Source organism: Falco naumanni, chromosome 5, assembly GCF_017639655.2.
Source record: "Falco naumanni isolate bFalNau1 chromosome 5, bFalNau1.pat, whole genome shotgun sequence".
NCBI classification, from domain to species: domain Eukaryota; kingdom Metazoa; phylum Chordata; class Aves; order Falconiformes; family Falconidae; genus Falco; species Falco naumanni.
In genome coordinates, this window is record NC_054058.1 from 83,815,230 (window position 1) to 83,837,882 (window position 22,653).

The following is a 22,653-nucleotide window of genomic DNA, read 5'->3' on the forward strand; positions in this document are numbered from 1 at the left end:
AGTGACCAAGTTGTCCTGCTGTTAATGCCTGTCACTGCCGAGTCCAGAGCGTGCAGTTCTTAAAACACAGCTCAATTCTTCTCAAACACCAGCCCAGTCATTCCTTTATCAGGCCATAAAAGTAGGCAATACAAAATCATTATAGCAAAAGCCAGGCTGCTTATAAGTAATACAGGTAACTTTTAAATTAATTTATTTACTTACTGTGCAATGACATGATGAGTGTTTGGGTAAAATTCTGCCCTTATCTTCAGATGCCCTCAGTTTCTCATTAGTTAAAAGCCCACTCATTAGGAAGAGCACATTCCCGGGACAAACACATCAGCTGTTGTAAATTGTTCCACCAAAGTTTTCTGCTGTTCACTGATTTTCTAGAGGTAAGTGCCATGTTATTTACTCAATTAATAGCTGGTAAAGACAAAGTTTTCACTTCTGTTTATGGTCTGCCAGTTAGGAAGGCTTTCTGTGGTTTTTTTTTTCTGTAGCATGTCAATTCTGGACTATATTTTATTTCTTTTTTTTTTTTTTCTGTCAAATAACTAGTTGGTGCTTCACACTCCAATGTGAAACAGCAATTTTAAATTAGAAAACTGATCTTGAAATGCTGTCTGTGAATAAAATGCACATTTGAAAAACAAGAGTAATGTTTTGACTTTAAAGGTGTCTCAGAATTTGGGTAATCAGTTTAATACTTAAATGCACTGGGCTATGCGTGCAACACTACACACCTAGAAAGGAGCTAATCATACCTTGGTCCTGTATTTAATCTCATATGAAAAATAAAAAAATACTTCTTTCATTAGAAGCAAAACATTCAGGGTAATTGTTTCAAGATGACTCACAATAAAGGCAGTCCATCACCTACTGTGTATCTTAATCTCAAAAGGAGCCCAAAAGAGGATGCAGTTAGTTGTTTGACAATGGGTTCTGTTTATTAATGATTTGTGTTAATATATTGTGCTGGGTATTTGTAGAGCTAGAGATATGTTTAATTCATTTATTTGAGAAAATGCAGGTGCCAGACAAGCTGCGTATTGGCATGCAAATAAAGTCTGAAGTTAATTTCACCTCAAATACTTTATACATATTTTCCAAATTATCTAGAGCCTCTCTTTGGCAAAGTGTAATATTACCTTTTGTGTTATCAAAAGAATAGGAATTATGTACTGCAAGAAGAGATTTACAGTGGAAATACACAACTGTTTAAGCATTTGCAAGCACACTAAGTTTTTTAGCTGGCTAAAGGACAGATTTTTCCTCTGACAATATTATAAATGCTTAATAACTCCATGAATTCAATTGGAATATTTTTAGTTTTACACCCCCTCCATTAATTTCAATTGAATTTTCTTGAATGACTCCATCTGAAAGCAGAACTTATCTTTAAGAGCGCTAAAATTAATTTAGCTTATAGCATTTTCTGAGGAATAAGCCAAGGCCTGATTGTTTGAATTTTCTGTGTTATCAATTGAACTGAATTTTCTCTTTTATAAGTGCCTCTAATAACAACAAACCCTTCAGGAAATGAAAGTGTGAATTAAGCAGATGGTGTGAAAGAAGCATATTTTAAATGCTTTGCAACAATGTAAACGCATGTATTATTTATTTGTACATTATTATAAGCTATTAAAATTACATGCCAAAAGGTAGGATATATTCTGTTAGTGCCCATTTATGTCCATGATCTTCAGTTAAAAGTATTTAGTAATAAATTAAAAGGAAAATCTATAAAACAGTAAGAACTTCTTTCCAGATACTGTTGGTAGGCACTTTTCACCCATCAAGAGCCAGACAAACAGCGTACTGAACACTGCTGAGAACATTCATCTTAATTATTCAGGGAATTAAGGCTTTAACAGCTCTGACAATCAATATGGCTCCTCGAGAAGGAAAAAAAAAAAAAAGGATTTATTTTCCCCCTTTATTCTTTGCATATGGGAAAGAAATAAATATTAAAATTGCATAGAAAAGGTTGTATTTTTCACATAAACTTTACAACTTAAAATATTGAGAATATTTTTTTTAAAATATGTTTGTCTCCATTTATAATGCAATAGAAGCAGATGGAATGGAATTGAAAATAACAATACATCAAGCTTTTTCATAAAAAAAAGATCAGCTTCATATATTGCATGCAATCTAAATTCATGTATTAGATATGTAAAATGGCATAATACTCTAGATTTTCTATGGTTTCATCCACTCAAAAAATACTTCTTTCACTCAATCCTTCAACAACTGAAAAATTGTTTGTGGGACATATATATTTAATCTCCCTCTACTGCACAGACAGATTTACACCATATACTTTATCTTTCCCTGGTATTCAAAGCGCCATCAATAATCTGCAGTGATTTAAAGTGATGGGACAGTCTTTTAAATAAAACAATACTGGGAACCACAACCTGTATCTTAATTTTCCCTCTGTCACCGATTTGCTAGTAAATCACTGAAAAGTTTCAGTGTCCCAATAGGAAATGTTTTTCTTTCCAGCAGGAAGTTAAGGATTAATATTTGAAAACCAGTTTGAGGTCCCTGCGTTAAAGGCAATGTGGCAGCGAGGGAGAAGAGCCATGAGGGAAGGGGATCCCCAGCCCTGGTGGTCCCCACTACCTGTGTGTGAGCACGAAGCGAGGACAAGCTGAGCCCAGCACACCCGCTTGTGACTGAGCAGGCTGTACCCAGCCTTGAACAGGCAGATAAAAGGGGGGGCGGCGGGAGGGAGGGGAAAGGATGCAGGCTCCAAAAAAGGGATGTGAAAGCATTTGGAAAAATTTCAGGAGTTGCTGCAGCACTGGGGCATTGGACCAGTTGATGTTCGTGGTGCCCAAACACACGTATAACGTGCTAAATTGGTTATATTTAATAGAAAAGAAGATTTATGGGTTCCATGGAAAGAATATATTTTCAATACCAATTCTTTTCTTTTTTTATTCCCATTCTTCCTTGCAGTCTTTTCTCTCAATTTAAGGCATGACATGAGCTGCACATAACCGAAACAATGAAACTAAACAGGAAATGCCTAAGCAGCTCTCTGGCCCAAATATGACTTACTGTAAAACTGTGATACACACCCAAGAATGTCCTCTGGCATTTTCCGTTTGCTTAAAAATGAATAACCCACACTGTACAAAAATGTCAGCAGTGATAGCATAGGCTTGAATCCCCATGTCCTTGCTCTTTGAATTTCTTTTCTCATACTTTGCACAAAAATAAAGGGATGATACTTTGTGCCTTGCAACCTGGTATCTCTGTTCATCTATTGGAAGTGAACTGTAATATGAATTGTAAATGAAAAAGTCAATCTTATGTTCATTTTTGTACTTGTATTGATCTGCAAGGAAGACGCAAACATAGTCATAGAATCACAGAATGGTTTGAGTTGGAAGGGACCTTAAAGATGGTCTGGTTCCAACCCCCCAGCCATGGGCAGGGACACCTTCCACTAGACCAGGTTGCTCAAAGCCCCATCCAGCCTGGCCTGGAACACTCCCAGGGATGGGGCAGCCACAGCTGCTCTGGGCAACCTGTTCTACTACCTCACCACCCGCATAGTAAAGAATTTCTTCCTAATAACTAATCTAAATTTACCCTCTTTCAGTTTAAGGCCATTTCCCCTTGTCTTATCACCACATGCCCTTGTAAAAAGTCCCTCTCCAGCTTTCTTGTAGGCCCCTATAAGGTCTGCCTGGACCTTCTCTTCTCCAGGCTGAACAACCCCAACTCTCTCAGCCTGTCTTCACAGGAGAGGTGCTCCAGCCCTCTGGTCATCTTTGTGGCCCTGCTGTGGCCTCGCTCCAACAGGTCCCTGTCCTCCTTCTGTTGGGGGCCCCAGCGCTGAATGCAGTACTCCAGGCGGGGTCTCGTGAGAGTGAAATAGGGAGGGTAAAGCAGCTTGCTTGACCTGCTGCCCACACTTCTCTTGATGCAGCCCAGGATTTGGTTGGCTTTCTGAGCTGCAGATGCACACTGTCACGTCATGTTGGGCTTCTCATCTGCCAACACCCCAGAGTCCTTCTCACGGTATTACTCTTCTGCTCACTTTTTAACTTGGAATCTAGTCTGAGATATATAGCTAGACAATTAGGAAGACGTGAGTCAGGAGACTGCAAAGTGGTAGTTACGATGATGCAGTGAATACTTAGTCTCTCTTTACTGTAGTTTTATGCTTTTGGACCTCTGAAGGATTCAGGATAGATATGCAGTCTGTGTCCTTTTTACCAAGTTATCTAAGCAAGCTATTTTTCAACAAAACCAGGAAAAGCAAGACTTTACATAATTTGAAACAGAAGAATAACAGCAGAGAGGGAGGAAGACAGAGACAGGATAGATAGATTTGGTCTTTCCCTTATTTCCTAAAAAGACAGAGGACTATACATACATGCGTAGATAAACACACAGTATCTTGTAAATGCATATTGTGTGCATATAAATCAGACATAATAGAGAATAATATATTGATGCACAAGATTTTTCAAGTTATTTGCAAGGTACTTTTAAATGTGATTGTATGGTGGAAAAATGTTCAAATACAGTTGAAATGTCCATATTTCTTAGCCACAATAATAATGCCTACCCCAAATGTGATCAGTCAATGTTCAAAAAAGGACATTTCTTTTAGCTGCCAATTTTGCCCATTCCTCAGTGGAATGCAAACAATACAGATACATTAATTTCCTTATCAAGTCCCACCATGTTTAATTTCTTTTCCAAGTAGAATGCTACTAGTTAAAATGAACATGTGTCTACAATGAAAGAAAGTATAGCACTACACTCAGCAGTTGCAAGACAAGAGTCAATAGTGCATATGAGGGGCTGAAAGCAAGCTTGGTAGAGTGTTGTAAATGTAGTTTAAGCCACAAGACATGATTCTATTCTGTTGGAAAAATCACCTTTCCTCTATGATTTAACTGTAGCTCTTTCCTATTCTGGATTTTATATTACGTTAGTTAGGTACAAGTTAATGAGGGAATCTGAAGTAGCTGTTACTGTAGGAACCCCAGATTATTATTTTTTTCAAAGTGTGTTTCTGAATTCTGACATAATTATGAAGTTCAGTGAAAGATGACTCTTTCTCCACAGGTAAAATCACATGTCTGTGAGTTCTTGCTTTCCTACTGTACACGACATCTTTGCATACATTTCAACAGTCTTGAAACTGAAAGTGTAGTCTTCCCCTGTCTGAACTGAAGGAGTAAGATAAACCCAACTTAGTCATGGGATACGGGCTTCCAGGTGTTACAATTGTAATGTGATTTAGTTTTTAAGGTCATCTTTATGATCTTTCAGAGAGATTGAAATGTCAGGTAAACCATCTTTTTTTAATCTTATTTTAAATTAGGTCTAAATCTACATACTCTCTGCTTCACTGCAACTTCTGCTTAAAATCACTCTCCTCTCATGTCATACTTTGCCATTACAGATCTGGAGAAATGACACAGATTTCCTCAAAATGAGTACAAAAATGACGTAGCTATCCTGTAAATTTCTCATCTGACAGCTAAAGAATGATAGTGAAATGACGTCTCCAGAACATCAACTGTTAACTAAAGTATCCAGTGACAGATTTTTAAGTTTTGTGAAATGCTTGCTTGATTGAAGAATGATTCTTATCTTGTTGGTCATTGACATTAAACTGCATAGGTAGTCAAATTATTTAACATGTCCCACTGCTGGAAGATAAATCTGAATAGTGAATATGTCCTTACAAATGAGCTGTTCATCCTGAAGAGATTATAAACCTTGGGCATCAAGAACAATTAAACTCAGCAGAAAATGAAAACACAGAATGGTATTATAGCTAAATGTATGGATTATACTTCCTTGAAAAGTCAGTATACAGATGAGTATAAAATCAGAGGATGGATGCATTTGCTGGCTATTATGATGTTGTGTTGGCTGGCTATATGGTCAATATATGAATCATAAGCAAAAGTACCATCTGTAACATCATGTGTCACACTGCAAAGAATGCCAGGATAATCAATAAAAACCAGGAAAGAAGCAGAACTGGCTGGCTGGAGAACACCATTGGGCTGTATTGGAATACATGGTGTGCAAATAGGTTTCTTTAGGGTGAGTCTATATTTTTACTAATTTTAAGCTGTTGTTTTGGAATCAAAGTGTGCAATTAGGACGGATAGTTCAGCTGTTAACAACTATTTGGAAATGGAAATATAGTGGAATTCTGACTAATAAACACAGTTGAAATGAAAGTTGGACTAAGTTAACAACATTTGCTCGGGAAAAGCCAACATTTTCTTGTTTTTTTGCAGAAATGTGACTGTGCAGAAATTAACTTGCATTTTCTATTCAAGAAATGGTGAATTTCACCACACTTATTAAAGGATATATTGAAATCCAGTCATAACCTGCTTCATCCTAAGCTGCACAGCAGAAACTGATGTAAATAGAAAACTACATGTTATTTCGTGCAGTAAGAATATGATTCAAAGTTTCCTGAATACAGTAAAAAATACTTCATCAGCCTTAATGTATTTGTGATCAGGCCCCACTTCTTTCACTTATGAAGAATTCATTTTTGTTTTTAGAATGTAGAGCAGAAACACTGAGAACAGATTCTGCTCTGAAAACACTGTAGTGCTTCAGAAAGCTATGTGCATCTTTGGGAAGTTAAATTAACCATGATAATATGTCACTGAATCAGAAAAACAGGAGTACTTGAATCAAGGCTGATAATGAGCTTCAAGGAGGCATCGTTAGTGTCTGCGCTCATTAAAAAATGGGGATTAAAGCAGTCCAATTAATGCCCATGCATGAGATTAAAAAGGCCATAGTCCAAAGATACAACAGTGGAAATTGTAATAAAAGATGTTTTGTTCTTCTTTAGAGGTTCTTTTGTGTATGTGTGAAACAATGGATAATTTATTTCCCCCTCTTTCAGAACTATAGGTTTACCTCTTTCTTTGAAAACTCGCTTCACTTGGTTTTAGATGGCTTTTTAAGGAAAAAGTAAGCATCTGTAATTAAATTCCCATGTGCAGATAAAACCAGAATAAATTGCAGATTAATGCAACTGGATTGGAACTTTTTCAAAGGACTTTTTTTTAATTTAAAATGTCAACCCTTTAAGGAATCACGCATATGGGAAGGTCTCCTGTGTATAATAGGAAGTAGCAGGAAAAGTGACATGCTTTGCAATGATATACTTTAGCCATCTAAAAGGTAGTCATATTATCTAGGCATTTATCACCACCTTTTCTAGGTTAACAGGGATAGCTGCTTGACTAATTCCATATAGCTTTAAATAGGGAATATATAGTAGCTTTGGAAGGTGTACAGTATTCACTAGATAACCTTGAATGGCTTTCCTTGACAAGACTCCTAACTTGCTTGAACAGGATTAGACAGATTCCTGCCCTTTTTTGTGGGATTCAGCTTGCAGATGCAGACATCTGTGTCTACAATTGAGCAAGGTGTCCAGGCTTCTTCACAACTTCAAGGAAGATTTGGTCAATCCAGTCAAAAGACCCTTGAGAGTTATTCAACATGTCCCGAGATAAATATTTTCATTTTGTCACTTGTGGTATTTTGCACATGGTCCTGAGTGACTGGCTCACAGTGGTCCTGCTTGAGAATGGGGTTGGACCAAATGACCTCCAGAGGTCCCTTCCAACCTCAGCCATTCTGTGATATAATGCCTTGTCAGTGACAGTGACAACAATTGGCCAGAAACTAAAAATATAACTTACAATTATCCTGCACTATTATTTCCTGGATTATCTTTGTTATGATTTATTATCTGCAATGTTGTAATGCCTAGGGCTGTCAGATCAAGACAAGAAATGTATTATGTTAGTCATTAATATCTGACAAAATGATCTAATTATATGTACATAATAACACAAGGCTGAACAATATCAGCGTTTGCATTGTGGGAATAGGCAGCTGGGATCTTTTCCCAGATCTTTTCTTACACAGAAATTCACTAAACCATTTCTTTTTCTCCTGATGCTCTTCCCATTTCATCTGAGCTATAACTTTTTGAAAAGATCTTTGTTTATATTATGGACTTGTTCTCATGTACTGCAAAGCAATCCAGTGCAAATCATGAAGAAGCACTTACAAATGCACTAAGTCAGTTTGCTGCATCAAAGGGGTGCAAAGGACTGCGATGCATTCATTATTTTGTATAAAACAGAAAGGGAAAGGCATTTTTTGTGGCTTTTTGTTTGTTTTTTTTTTCCCAGCCTATGACATTACTTAGATGATTATGCAAGGCTCTGCAGGAAAACAGAGAAAAAGATACTGGTTACAAGCATAAGACTTCCATCAGATCAATGGAGTGAAAATAACCTGGCATCCTTTTCCAACAGGCACGCTTGTACGTAGTACCAGCTTGATGGCCTGTAGCAATGGCCCATTTCACTCAAGGACATTTTCCCTAATAGGATCTAAAGGATTGTGAGCAAAGTTTTAAGACTTGGGTGCTAAATCTATATTTAGGCATGCAAAAAAAGCAGCCAGAAAGTGGGTGGGGAAACAACAGGAGCATAAATCTCTGGCTTGCTAATGAGGGCTTGCTCGTGGGGAGTTCTGCGTTGTGGCTTCTTGCAGTCCTGCTCCTCTCTCACTGCCCATAGCCATTGCTTAATGCCAGTTGCCTCCGCCACCTCTTGGGAAGGTGCTCTTGTACCAGACCGCTGGTCAGGGGGACTTAATGCTTATCTGGGACTGAGGATGGAAAACCACAAGACTGGGGATGGAGAAGAGAAAGGCTGTTCAGCAGGAGATAAAAAGTCAAAGTAGAGACTTAAAGGAAAGGCAGAACATCAGGAGAGCAGCGGCAAAGGAAAAGAAACATCAAACCCAGAAGATGGAAGAATGGCAAGGAAGGACAAATGACAGGGGGAGAAATCCTGGCTTGTATCACTTACAAGAGCCAATACATTTTTGAACAGTGAAAAGGTTTTTTCTTTAATAAGTTTGCTGGCAGATTTGGGTAGGTGTATCTGCAGCCTTCCTGTAGATTTGGCATCCCATTACAGATTAGAGGTAATAACCAGGGAGTATTACAGATTCTAGTAGACGGGTATGTTGGCTGTACTGGTTTGGAAAGCAAGAAACCTAGGCATCCTGGCTGTAAGCTAATGGATGGGTATGTGTGAAGAGCTCTCTTTGTCTAGGAAAGGAGTTAAGTGATCAGCTGGTGTTAACTGCGTGAGAAAATATCAGGGACAAGTGAAGCTAGGCTAATTACACTAGGATAACTTCGGTCTGACTTTATGGGCAAGAAAAGAAATAATTAAAAATGGATGTTTTTATCCAGTGTTATGACATTTTAAATTCACATGGCTAGTGCCTGAGTTGAACCTGCAATGCAGACAGTGATTGCAGTGATTTAATGTGACTAAAATGGAGAAACTTGATGGGTGAATGACAGACAATAATAACTGAAAGGATAAACTCATCATACTGTAGGTGCAGCAATGTTCATTAGAGCAAACAATTTTTATGACTCTAGATTCAAGCTGTTATATCAGCTGGAGCCCACCATGTAGCTCCAGCTACCACCACCATAGCTCATCAGCACCAGTGACAGGTACTGTATTACTCAGCAAAAAGACCTGAAAGACAAACCCAGGACAGAGTTGAGCTGCGCTTCTTGGGGAAGAGATAGGAGCAGGGACAGATCCTGGAGCAGCCGACGGCAGGCAATGGTTAAACAGCTGCTCCACAGGGTGCAAAGTCATGGTGTGTGTGCCCAGGATGCCAGCAGCCCTGCAGCTCCGGCAGCTCCTGGACTACTAGTAGTCCCCAAGCCAGTGGGACAGTCAGGGAAAACAGCAGACCCTGAAAGGAAAAATTCATACTAATAAGCCCCCACTTCTATAGACAAAGTTCTATAGTTCCTTTGTCAAAGATACAGCATGCTTTTCCAGCTAGTTCAGATCCACATTTTATTTTCTTTAACATATTGATATTTAATTTGTTTTCAGTATAGTAAGTAGCTTAAACCATTAAGTCATTAATAGTATCACCCTTTTAGCCTGCAGACTGATTATCTCTCTTGCATCTCTTCATTTAGAAAATGAAAATTAAATTCAAGGGTAGATAACAATACACTTTTTTCCCAGATATGCTGAAATTACAGCGTTTCTGAGTTCTCTTGATTAATCTGTGTGAAGTAGAAGTATTTGCCTTTTGTTTGAATTACCTTTCCTTTAGTGACCACTACCATATACAGATAGTAAAAAAGGGCTTAGCCCCACTGTGATGATGTTCCAGGCAAGTCAGACTGACCATAGCAGAACATGCTTGGAAGCTGAAATTTCAAATGAGCAGCACATTTGTTTTAAACTATTGTTTTAAGTTATTCTTCTATTAACTCATCTTTTGTAAACATCAGGGACCAAAAAAGTGTTAAGGAAAGATCTGAAGCAACTGTGGCAGACGTCTGGGTGAGAAAGAAAGCAAAAAAAAGCTGACCATCAGAACATACTTCAAGACAACAAAGTCTATCAAAAAGTCTTTCAAAGCCTTTGAAATTAGACTTAATTTTTACAAGATCATAGTTTTCACCTTACTCTGTTTGTGCTGGGTATAACGTTAACAAAAGCAAATGAAACCAAAAGGCATCCCTTTGCCATCCTATCTGCCTCCAGCGTGGCTACTGCCTTTCTAACAGTTTTGGTTGTTTTTTTTTTTTGTTTTCAAGGACACATCAAAACAATTTCCCAGAAAAAAATATACCATGGATGTTTGGGTCAAACGGTTAGCAGTGGCGGCGCTGCTTACCGTGGTTGACGCTCAGCTGCCGAAGCCAGCACGGGTCCCTTTGGTTCTGCACAAGCCTTTCATGGTTGTCTGGAACGCGCCAACTGAGCAGTGCAGGCTGCGGTACAAGGTAGACCTGGATCTCAGTGTTTTTGACATTGCATCCAACACCAATGAGACTTTGAGCGGATCCAATGTGACAATCTTTTATCACACTCATTTGGGATACTATCCCTACTACTCAGATGATGGAGACCCTGTCAATGGAGGGGTGCCCCAGAATGAAAGTCTTATCAAACACCTTAATAAAGCAAAGTCTGACATTGACTATTGCATACCCATGAAGAAATTTCAGGGACTTGCAGTCATTGACTGGGAAAACTGGAGGCCCCAGTGGGATAGGAACTGGGGCAATAAAAGCATTTATAGGAATAAATCTCTGGAGATGGTTAGGAGACGGCATCCTCAGTGGTCAGAGCACAGAATTAGGAAAGTGGCTAAAGAGGAATTTGAAAACGCTGGCAAGAGTTTTATGAACAACACCATCCTTCTGGCTGAGCATATGAGACCAAATGGTTTGTGGGGTTACTATCTCTACCCAGACTGCTACAACTACGATTACAAAGAACACCCCCAAACATACACAGGGAGATGCCCAGCCATTGAGTCTTCCCGCAATGACCTCCTGCTTTGGTTGTGGAAGGAAAGCACTGCTCTCTACCCTTCTATATACCTGGATTATATACTGAAGTCAAGTCCAAATGCACTAAAATTTGTTCACTATCGGGTTAAGGAGGCGATACGTGTTGCCTCAATTGCTAGAAAAGACTACGTTTTGCCTGTGTTTGTTTACTCCAGACCATTTTATGCCTATACTTTTCATGTTCTAACAGAGGTAAGCAGACAGACTTCTTTAGAAATTTAGATTTGAAACAGTCTCTTAGAAGAAATACTTTCTAAAAGTTTTCCTTGTATAAAAGGACGTATGCATTTGTTTTTCATATTTAAGGCAGCCCCTGCAAAAGGAAGTACTGTAGTCACAGTACAAAACTCTACACCTTTCAAGACTTAATATTGCAGTGCTTTGGTCTACTTCTGTAGGATAACATTGTGTATTTTTAATGAGGGTAATTTAGAAAGAAAGTACAAAGAAATCATTTCCTTAAGGAAGTAATTCATTCTGATATTTTAATTCTTTCAGGACAGCTTGTGAAATGAACTTGACAATTTTTTGTGAAGTTCAAAACTAATTAGTGTAATGGAAAGAAACTTTCATGAGAAAGGAGCCTCAGGGCTTTTTTGTTTCTTTATCCAAATGTAAATTCCTTCAGTATAGAAATAAACCACTCAAGTAAACTAGTCTGGCCTGGAGTTCCTCACTCCTGCATGACAAGCATTGGCCATCTCGATTTTCAGAGGTACAACATGTTCAAACATCTTCATGATCCAACATTTAGTGCTAATACTGCGGAGTACTTTTTAATAAAGAAACCAAGTTTTTGAGTCATGCAATATTCCTTCACCAAAGATCAAGTGCAATAAATACATAGTGGCCACAGCATTGATGGTAAAAGTATATGTGTATAAATCCCAGACTTACTGGATATGTAATGATGATTGTGGCTCTGACTTTGTTTATGCACATAATAGAGAGGCACAAATGCATATCTATTTCTCTAGTATGTGCTCCAAGTGCCAAAAGTTTGGTTTGATCACTATGGATTCCATGAGAAGGGAGGAAATCTGGGGCAGGGACCTCATGGAAACAACCACTTGATGGCTAAGCATATCTGGGGGTGCTCCCTCCCTTTGGTTTACAGAGAGCTGCATGAGAGCTCACTTCTGCTGCTGCCAAAGACACGTTCTTGACTCCAACCAGAACAGCAAAAGAAAGAGAAGGGGCAAGGGAAAGGCAATGGTCAGTCCAGCAAACCACAGGCTGCATGTGGCTTTAGCCTGGAGCTGGAGCTGGGGTGGTGCGGTGGAGCCCTAACAGCCTGAGAAGAGTTTCAGGCTGCCCCCAGGAAGCAAGTGGTACATAGAAGCAATCTTTAATTTGGTCTGCCTTCATTTTTAGTATCCAGGGACTCTTTGGAGGTGTTTTCTGCGTGATGTGGAAGCTGCAGGTCCTTGCTGGTTCAGAAGTCCTGGGCAAATAGGCAAGGCTGTGTCCCACTGAAGGGAAGGAGCCACTGGGGTCAGCACAGGCAGGATTTCACCCAGAACACCTTCACTGAAGAACTCAGGCTGTGAAATAAATGAGCATTCTTCAAATGCAGTAATGAACATTTTTAATAATATAAATTAGTCCCTTGATCGATATAAAAATGCCACGAGTTTTACTTAAAGCTATGAAAACTAACATGCTGTTGCCAGTTAGGCACAGGTTCAAAATCTGTATAAAGTCACTGTTTTACCTTAAGCGATTTTCAGAGCAGTACAGTGGTAATTTGGAGTGATGTTCCTCCTAAGTTACACGCTTTAACTGTTTTTCAGTTGCATATAGCCATTTACTTCTAGATACTTTAAAGTTCACTTTGTACCTCTGCAGCCAGGGAAGATCCCTGCATAGCCAGAGAAACATATTTGGATTATGCTCCACCACGTTTTCTGATGACAGTCCCCAGCTCTGCAGGCAGCCATGGGGGCAGGGCTTGATGTGTCTCCAGGCTATACACATCATCTGTGTGAACAGCTTGGGGACTGCCAGGAACTTGCAGGGTTGCACTTCAGAAAACTCTAAATAGGAGTGATCACAAAAATAATGTTCTTGTTTTCCTTCATAGCCCTGAAGTCACCAAGATACTTTAAACATGGGTTTGTGTGTTCAGATTTTAGACTAGACTGGAGCTTCTCATTTGACCCATGAGATGTCCCTAAGTGATGCTCATAAACCTACAAACAAGACATGAAACCTTTGAGGTCCAGCAACAGTGTGCATGAATGTGACAAAAGGAGCCAGTGTAGTGTAACGACATCCAGGCTAAATGGCCATAGAAAAAATGGGATAGCAGGCTAATAGATACCTGACCTCTGACAGGGACTGGGCCAGGAGAACCACTGTCCTGCTCCATCTAGTTCTGCAAAAGCTGTGACATTCTGGTCCAACAGAAATAATTGCTGACACGCTCAAGCCTTGTGTATAAGCCCTTCTGTACAGCATGAAAAATACAGTAAATACCACAGTGGAAGAAAATAGAAAGAATGGTTGTGAGTCAGAGACACTGAGGGAGAGACACAGGTCTAGCAGACCTTCAGAAAGGTGAAAGATTCAGGTCCCAAATGGATGCTGCAGCTACGTGTGCTGTACCTTTCACCCTGGAAATCAGGTGAGTTGTGCATAAGGTATCTGAGAAATTAATTTTGCTTTTTTTCTTGGAAACAATCTATAAATTCTGAACTGGGATCCCAATCATTATGAAAGGTTTCTGTATTTGCTAGAAATGCATATAAGCAGTTTGCCATCTGTAGGGTATTTAGAAACTCTCTTCTTTGACAATTTAATACTAAATGTGTGGGAGAGGGAAGTTACACAGTAGCATATGTGCTTCCTGACTAGATAGCTGAATTAATTAATAAAGCAGGATGACAACTAACAAACGATGAGTAATGGGTAACAATTCTCTTGTTCACCTATAGATAGTCTTCTCTGATGACCAGGTGTGCATGTGTACAGGGATCATTCCCTGCAACCATGCCAGGCTTGCGCTACCATTCCTGAATACAGAAAAACCTTGTCTGTGACTAAGACTGTTCAAAATGTAGAGGAAATATTAGAAAGGTACTTATTTTTCTTTCCTCAGAATTTAACTAGAATTGACTGTGCTGTTTCCTCTCAAGCTCCAAAATTGACATGGCTTAGCTTACCTCCTATTTTTTAGCATTCAGTGCAGCAACTTGGCTGATCAAAATATGGAGAAGCACTGACGGAAACTAGACCATCCTCCTCCGTGCCAAATCAGCTGTCCGCCTGGAGATAGCTGAGCATAATCTTGAGGATCTTTGGTTGTTGCACACTGCCCCCAAAAGTTTGAACGGGAAGGAGCATCAGAAGGAAAGCAGCTTTGTTGACTTGGTTATTGCATGGAGTAATACCAGATGCCTAAGTGGTAGCTGACCTATAAAGCTGCCTCTTCAGGACAGTCCTCTAACATGGATGGATGAAGTTCTGATACAAAATGTAAAATAGGATTCCCCACCTCAACATTCTCATATTTAAAATTATATCTATATTTTTTTTAACTTGCATGTTTTCTTCCATGTGAGGTACTTAACACTCACATGCCAGTGAGTGCCCACTAATGACAAGCTGTGCTGAGGAACAGTGCTGGGTTCAGTCCCAGACCCAGGGCTGCTGTGTCTGAGGCTGCTGGTGGAGCTCATGTGCCTCACTCAGGGCTTCATGGGGACACTTCCCTCTCTCTCATCCTGATTTGCCACTCAGTCATTATGAGAGACACTTATCTTTCCTTTTCTCAAAATAGCCAAATAGGGGGTGAAAGTTTTATTTTATAACCCTTTTTGTGGCAGGGGAGGGTGGTGGTGGTGCCTCCCCAATTTGTGTGACAGTCTGCTGGTCAGAGCACCCACCTCTGGTGTGGGAACTCTTGGCTCAGTTCTCTTCCCAGTCTGCTCAGGATGAATGCAGCACCCTGTGTTGGACACCAGGAATGAGTTAGGGAATCACCTGACTAAAAAGAACAAGTGTACACGGGAGCAAAAATAAAAGAGAGGGTGCAACCTCCTGTTCGTAGGTTATTCAGGGGAGAGCCCTTCTGTGCTGATGGCCTTTGAAGTAGTCAGTCAGTGAAAGATGTAACTATGCATAGAAATGACAGCCAGAAGCCTTACTTCTTTCTTTGTGGGGAAGTTACCAAATTATTAAGCTGAATTGATCATAAGCTGTAGTCAGGTTCCTACTTGTTTCTCTTGCTCTGCTTTGTACCTTCATTGAATTGGCACAAAATAAAATGGCATCAGAAAGAGAAGTGGCACCCCTCTGAACATTGCCTGCAACCTCACAGTGAAGGTAACCCCTGCTGGAGGGTTAGCTGGAGGTGATGCGTCTTTAGTATGGAGGAAGAGAGAAAAATTCAGCCCATGTCTTCCAATCAAATGCCAAATTTTGGCTTTAGCCTGAGAAAAGTTCTGAGTTTCTCAGCGCTGGCAAGGTGGTGTTTCTAAGTGTGCACGAAAGCAGAAATGTAGGTGCCTCGGGAACTTCAGCTGTGAAATTATCAGTGCCATTGGACTTCACACACCCAGAGGACTGGGTGAACTTTAAAGGTCATACTCTTGGTTTTGATTATTTTCTATCCATATGAATTAGACATGAAGTGCTGAAATCCCTTTGTGGATGTGAATCTAAATGATTTCTGAAAGTAACAAGAGAAAGATGTGGACTATGAGGGAATAAAAACTGGATTGACTCGCTCCTGGTCAAGCACCCTAACTCCTTAAGCACATTGCTTATTAAATCTTTATTTCAGGATTTTCTCAGGTCATAGTTCATTCATAAATGATGCTGATTATTTATTTTGCATATCTGAAAAGGTTTCAGTAATTTGTTAACAAGATCTGAACTCTGTTAGTACGAAATCACTCAACCATCATGTGGCTAATGTAGAATCACAGTCCAGCCTTTCTATTTGGGTAATCTTTGCAGATGAGGGAAGCCTGGGAATCCTCATTACCAAGGAGTCAGGCTGTATTTCCCATTCTCTTAACATTTGATGTTTTGATCTTTAATGCACATACTTTTTTTTAACTGATAAATTAATTCCCATGGGGAAAAAAAATCCCACAATTTCCTGCATGAAGGTCACACCTGCAGCCCACACCACCATCCTTTTATAAAACTAGCACTGTACTACATACTTTGAAGAGCAGTGACATTCTCTAAAAGACTGCTTGGATGATCAGCATCAACACAGACTTCAGGCGAGAGCAACTATACTTTAAATCTCTCTGTACATTACATAAAAGCCAGTAGGCAAGCTCTGCTCTTTCAGACTTGGCAGGTTTTCCTGCACTCTTTCGTCCAGCCTTTAGTTAAGGGTCAAAGTCTCTGCTTGCTTTGACTTCTCTGTAATCGTCTTCAACTCTTCAGCAGACTCTCCCTTTCCCAAGGCATTTATTTGTGATTTCTTTTATATCTCTTGGGCCATAAATGTTTCAGGAATAGGAACTTCTTAACTATGCATTGATAAATCAACAGGCCCACTTACACAGTGAAATAAATTACTTAGTAGTAATTAACAATAATAACATGGGTTTTCCACTCTATCATTTTGCATTTCTAAGGTGCCACCACCATACTGTGATCATTTGGCTGATGTTTTGAATTGTTTTCTTCTAAAAAGGCCTGAAAAGACTGTATCAAAGACCATCACTAACTTTTAAAAGGATTTTGCTGTTTCTTCATCAAATTGAGAAATATTTTGATATCTGTCATTACAAACACTGATCAGGAATTACTTTCTAGTCAGTTATTGCAGATAGAAATGGTTGGAGATGTAATTGATCATGCCTTGAAATTTGGGGGTGGAAGAAGATCCTTCCTCCATATTGTCTAAGATTTAATTGCATTTCTGTAGACACAATATTCACTGTCTCAGGGAATGGCTTTAAGACACTTGCAAGGTATGTTGCTCGGTTGTTGGCCAGGCACCTGGGACTCCTGTTCTACACACTCCTGTCTGTGTTCTGGCAGGGCTGTGCTACTGCTATTGCTACAACTCTACTGTTTTATCAGTACAGCTCTAAAAGTGGGCATGGTTAAACCAGTATGCAAATGTGTGGTGTTTTTTTTAACCCCGTTTGGTACTATGTAGCACTGGGAGAGGCTATTTTTCAAAGATATATTTCCTGGAATAATGGCATTCACACTGGTAGGAACAGCAGCTCTGTAAATGTCTTGGCATGGCTAAAGCAGCACAAGTCAGAGCCCTGCCTAAAGCCTACCAACTGCAATTAGACACTGTAAGGGTAATCCAACGATGTGTGACCATACTTATCGTCACTTGCCGAAAAAGATGCCTATGTAGATACGGTAATCAATCAAAGACTGGTACATAAAATAGATCATTCAATTCTTACTCCACCAGTTTGGTTGGAGGACCCCTTGTGAATAAACTCTAAAGATTTCATTATTTAATAGTCACGCTCATGAATGCAACCTATGCAAACCTTTGGAGATACACAGAAGAGCTTTCTAAACTAAATAGCAATTTTATTATGAAGAATATACCACTGGACTGACATCTCCTCAGAGAGGTGGGGAGTGATGCCCAAATCCTAGTGATTTTTTACTTTTATTTTTATATCTTTGGTTTTCTTATGTCTGGTTTTGTCCTTCTTTTTCAGACAGATCTTGTCAATACCATTGGTGAAAGTGCGGCTTTGGGAGCAGCCGGAGTTGTTCTGTGGGGCAGTATGCAATACGCCAGCTCAAAGGTAGGTTGTCTTGGTTTGTTAGTATTTAGGAGTCACCTCAATACCTCTTCTTTGCCACCACACCCTCTGTAGCACCTACCTATCTTTATCAATGTCGTCAGCCAGTGGCTGAGGGCGATGGCTCAGTACTACTTTCAGGTCTTGTTAGTTCCATACTTTCATTAGGCTGCGAAGTCCCGTTGCTTCAGAGCACATTGCTTTGGGCAGGTCATTTGTAGCATTGTGGAATAATGAGTCCAGGTTAGAAGACAGACATGTTTTGAAACAATAACATAGACATATAAGCACAGCTTTTTTTTTTTGCTTTTTTTTTTTTTTTAACAGTGTAGCTATGGCTGTTTGTACAGATCCACAGAGCAGGAATGGAGTCTGGAGGGAGAGTATTTTCTCTGGTCATCAGTGTTGAACTGACACATGGAAACTAATGTTACCACAAGAAAAGGCCTAGTTCCTCCTCCCAGGTCCTTCAGGCCTTCACAAATAAACCTTTTTGAAATGATGGAGGAGGTGGGAGGCAGCACTGGGGTTTCAAAGGAGGCACGGTAGGATAGCTGCTGGTCCTCAGCCTGGCCTGGGCTTTGGTACACACTGCTTTTCATGCAGTCTGCTCTCCTCCTCCTGAAGTCTCTGGCAAAGCACCACTGACTTTGGCAGAGAAAGAGGGAAATCCGAATTGGAACTTTCTAGCTGCAATTGCAGCAACTTCTGTGCTTGTTTCTGAAAATGATGTGGTTCCTTGTAAACTGAAGCAGCTGGAGAGATCAGGACCAAAGAGGTGACTTAATATGTGCTTGAAAGCCTCTAAGTCCCATGCACTGCTCCTGGTTGGCAGTTACGAGAAATCTCTGCTTAAGGAATTAGTTAGTCTCAGATTAGCACATAAACTCTCTTTCTGTTTACTAAGACTCCTCCCTAATCTAATATTGTGTGTTCTACCAAGCACCAAATAAACACTGTAATAAAGGTCAATATTTTGCTAATCTTACCCATGGATTAAACCCAATAGATTACTCCAGCCTGTAAATCCAACAAGATTTTTCTCAACAGGTTACTTTAGTTAAGAACAGTTTTGTACTGGCATCTTCTTAGATATAATAAATTTGGACACAATGCTACCTACTGAGAAATATGTCATGGTCCTTATTCTCTACAGGACAGCTGCTCAACGGTTAAACGGTACATTGACGGACCCTTAGGACATTATGTAATTAATGTGACCTCAGCAGCCAAACTCTGTAGCAAAGTCCTGTGCAAGAAGAATGGAAGATGTATCCGCCAAAACAGCGACTCTTCTGCTTACCTCCATTTGTCACCCACTAATTTTAAGATCCGAGTCCGTCACTCAGAGAGGGGCCCCAGGTTCCAGGTCACTGGTGAACCCAGCCTGGAGAATATTGAAGCCATGAGGCAGAGATTCATGTGTCAGTGTTACCAGGGCTGGACAGGAATATTTTGTGAATTGCCTGACCAAAGGCTAATGGAGCGCTGGGTTCACCTTGTGTTCAGTAGATCAAGAAAACAAAAGCTTTATGTCTTTCTCTTAGGAGCCATGCAGCTTCTTCTGCTTTGTACCACACACTAAAATCTTCTGAGGTGCAAAGAAGTAAGAAATGGTGCCACTAAAAGTCGTGTTCCTTAGCAAGTTTTTACTGCACAGGGAAAAGGCATTGTTGACTAGATGGTTTTATTCTGGTTTCTTCATCTCCCACTCCTGGAATTGCTTCAGATATCAAATATTTTAAAAGCAACCTCCTCTTTTTTACCACCTCTCTACTCTTAATTCATGTTTTACTCATATGTTCAACAGATAAAGCTTCTGCTGCAACAGTGGAAGTTTACCTGAGTAAAAAAAGTTGAATAAACTTGTACAAGGATTCATCCATGTAGAAGCTTAAAAAAGGACACAGAGACTCTTTCTTTCAGGGCTGGATGATTTAACATATGGTGATGAGGAGAGTCTTCATTTGCACCAGGGATCACAAACTGTTCACTGCAGCTCTTGCTTGAAGTCAAATGGCATTTTATGTAAACAGCAGCACTGTGCCCAGAGCCACATCCACCACACTGTACCGATCCTACTGCTTCTGCATGGACAATGTGAAGAGTATTAAGTTATACATCAGTGCACACTTTAAAAAAAATATATGTCAAGCATTTCAGGGCCTAATTTGATTAATATTATTTCTAGACATATCAGTATTTCCAGTGGTAGTTTTGTGCCATCCTTTTCAAAGGTACCGTTCAACTGAAAATCTCTGCAATTGCCAGTTATTGTGTCAAATGTTCATTTTCCCATTGCACCAGCCAACCAGCAGAATGTATATGCGTTTAGGTGAGGGGCTCCTGACCTCTGAGACCAATGCTGGTAGCTGGCATCCTGCAGTGCTTCTGCCCAGACAGGCAATGGGAGAGCTCTTCTCCTCTTGCTCTGACCCCCTGGGAAGCAGGCAGCCTTGCTGCTGGGTATCACTGCTGTCTTTGGGGCTGCTGCAGGTCTTTGCTTTCTGCTCGCTAGTTACATGGGTCTGGTAACTCTGCTCTCCTGCTGCTGTTGTGCAGTCACCCGACCAAACTGGCTTGTCAGCGACTGGGAAATGGGAACAGGCTGACATCCCACTGCTGGTGTGCCTTGAGCAGGGGAGGAGAAGATGAAGAACCTTACTCACCAGCAACATTTTGGCTTGCAGCCTTTGGCTTCAGGTGGGGACCTCTTTGGAGGTGGTATAACTTAATGAACTACTGATTACTGATGAATTTGGCATCCATAACACGCCATCCTGTCAGGCTGTGGCATGTCCATTTGCAATTATTCATCGATCTCTGTTCATTTGTGAACAAACGTATTTCATCAAAGACCTATCTGTCTTCCATACAGCCTTTCAACGTAGCAAACAATGAATGCCTTCATTGGATTGAAGGCAAAAAAATTCCCTACATGTCTCTGACTTAGGGAAGGTACTAAAATAATTTTCTTTTGAGGCTTTTGTATGATGCATTGAACTGAATACTGTTCCAGAGCACGGACACAGAAATTAGTAAGAAACCCACATGTGGGTCTAAGACATTTTCTTTACCCTGACTAGTGTTTGTATTGATCACTTGTGGCCATACTTCACTGCTTACATTAAACAATACCCTGTTCCTGTAGCAGTTTACTTAAAATCAGCAAGGCTATGTGGAGAGGATGCTCAACTGAGTAAGAAATCTGAATCTGACCCTGAGCCAGGCCCCCTTCCTGATACTGCCCTAAATTAGTATTAACATGTCTCAATGCATTATGATCTGCTTGGGTGTCCTATGTTCTTTGTAATCTGCTGTTATCTCTGAACATTTCTTCATGATAACCCCACAAAAGAACTTACTTTGGTTTGCCAGGACCAGATTCACAGCTGGTGTGAGCCATGATGCTCAGATTCACTTGAGCCAAAGATCCAACTCATAACAGACCTGCAATGGGTATCTTAAGGCTGCAATGATACCTAGACACCGGAATGGGACTGACTTCAGTTAAAGAGACTTAGGGCTAGCTACAGTGAGTCACTGTGACATCATGTGCTGAGAAACTACAGGAGAGCTTTGCTTGACCTTTTGCTTTCTAGTGTGTAACAGCAATGGGTGATCGCAAAAGTGAAGGTAAAAAGCATTATTCTGGTGTGGGAGAGAAAGGATTAAAACTAAAGTTTAGAAAAACTGACAGTTGTTAAGAACTATGCCTCTAGACTGAAGCTAGAGTGTTTACCATTTCACATATTTTTTACCGATTATATATATTCTGCTTTAGCTCTTTATTCAGTTCAGAGTATGATAAACTTCAAGGGGAACTTCAACTTACACATAATTTAATGTATTGAAAGCATAGAAACTATTAGCTCAGTTTTGCTAAATAGCTGTCACAAATCTGTATTTAAACTGGATGGTCCTGCTTTATGTAATACTGTCCTGTGTTCTAAAACCAGATGTGATGTGAAAACGCTGTAATCCTTATGCACTGTGTCAGTGAAATATGTTCTTAAAATGTTGCGTAACACTTTTTCTAAAGTGTTTCCATTATTTCTGTAGCCTTTTAAGAATAAACTGTATTGTGTCATACACACAATTTATTTGGATATCATAAATCTACAGAATCACAGAATGGTCACGGTTGGAAGGGGCCCCTGGGGATCACCTAGTCCAACCCTCTGCTAGAGCAGCTTCACCCAGAGCAGGTTGCACAGGGACACGTCCAGGTGGGCTTTGAATGTCTCCAGAGAAGGAGACTCCACAGCCTCTCTGAGCGGCCTGTCCCAGTACTCTGTCACCCTCAAGGCAAAGAAGTTCTTCCTCATATCCAGGTGGACCTGCCTGTGTGGCAGTTTGTGCCCATTGCCCCTTGCCCTGTCGCTGGGCAGCACTGAAAAGAGCCTGGCCCCATCCTCCTGACACTCAACCCTAAGGTATTTGTAGGCATTGACAAGATCCCCC

At 40.2% G+C, this 22,653-nt stretch overlaps 1 protein-coding gene across 1 annotated transcript; it reads left to right on the plus strand.

Moving 5' to 3' along the window:
- Positions 1-262: 262 nt before the first annotated feature.
- On the plus strand, positions 263-22,271 carry LOC121089588 (hyaluronidase-1-like). The gene is made up of 4 exons (XM_040596936.1): positions 263-377; positions 10,679-11,632; positions 18,103-18,192; positions 19,346-22,271. The coding sequence occupies exons 2-4, from the start codon at positions 10,715-10,717 to the stop codon at positions 19,772-19,774; spliced, it is 1,437 nt and encodes a 478-aa protein (XP_040452870.1). The 5' UTR covers positions 263-377; positions 10,679-10,714; the 3' UTR covers positions 19,775-22,271.
- Positions 22,272-22,653: the final 382 nt, after the last annotated feature.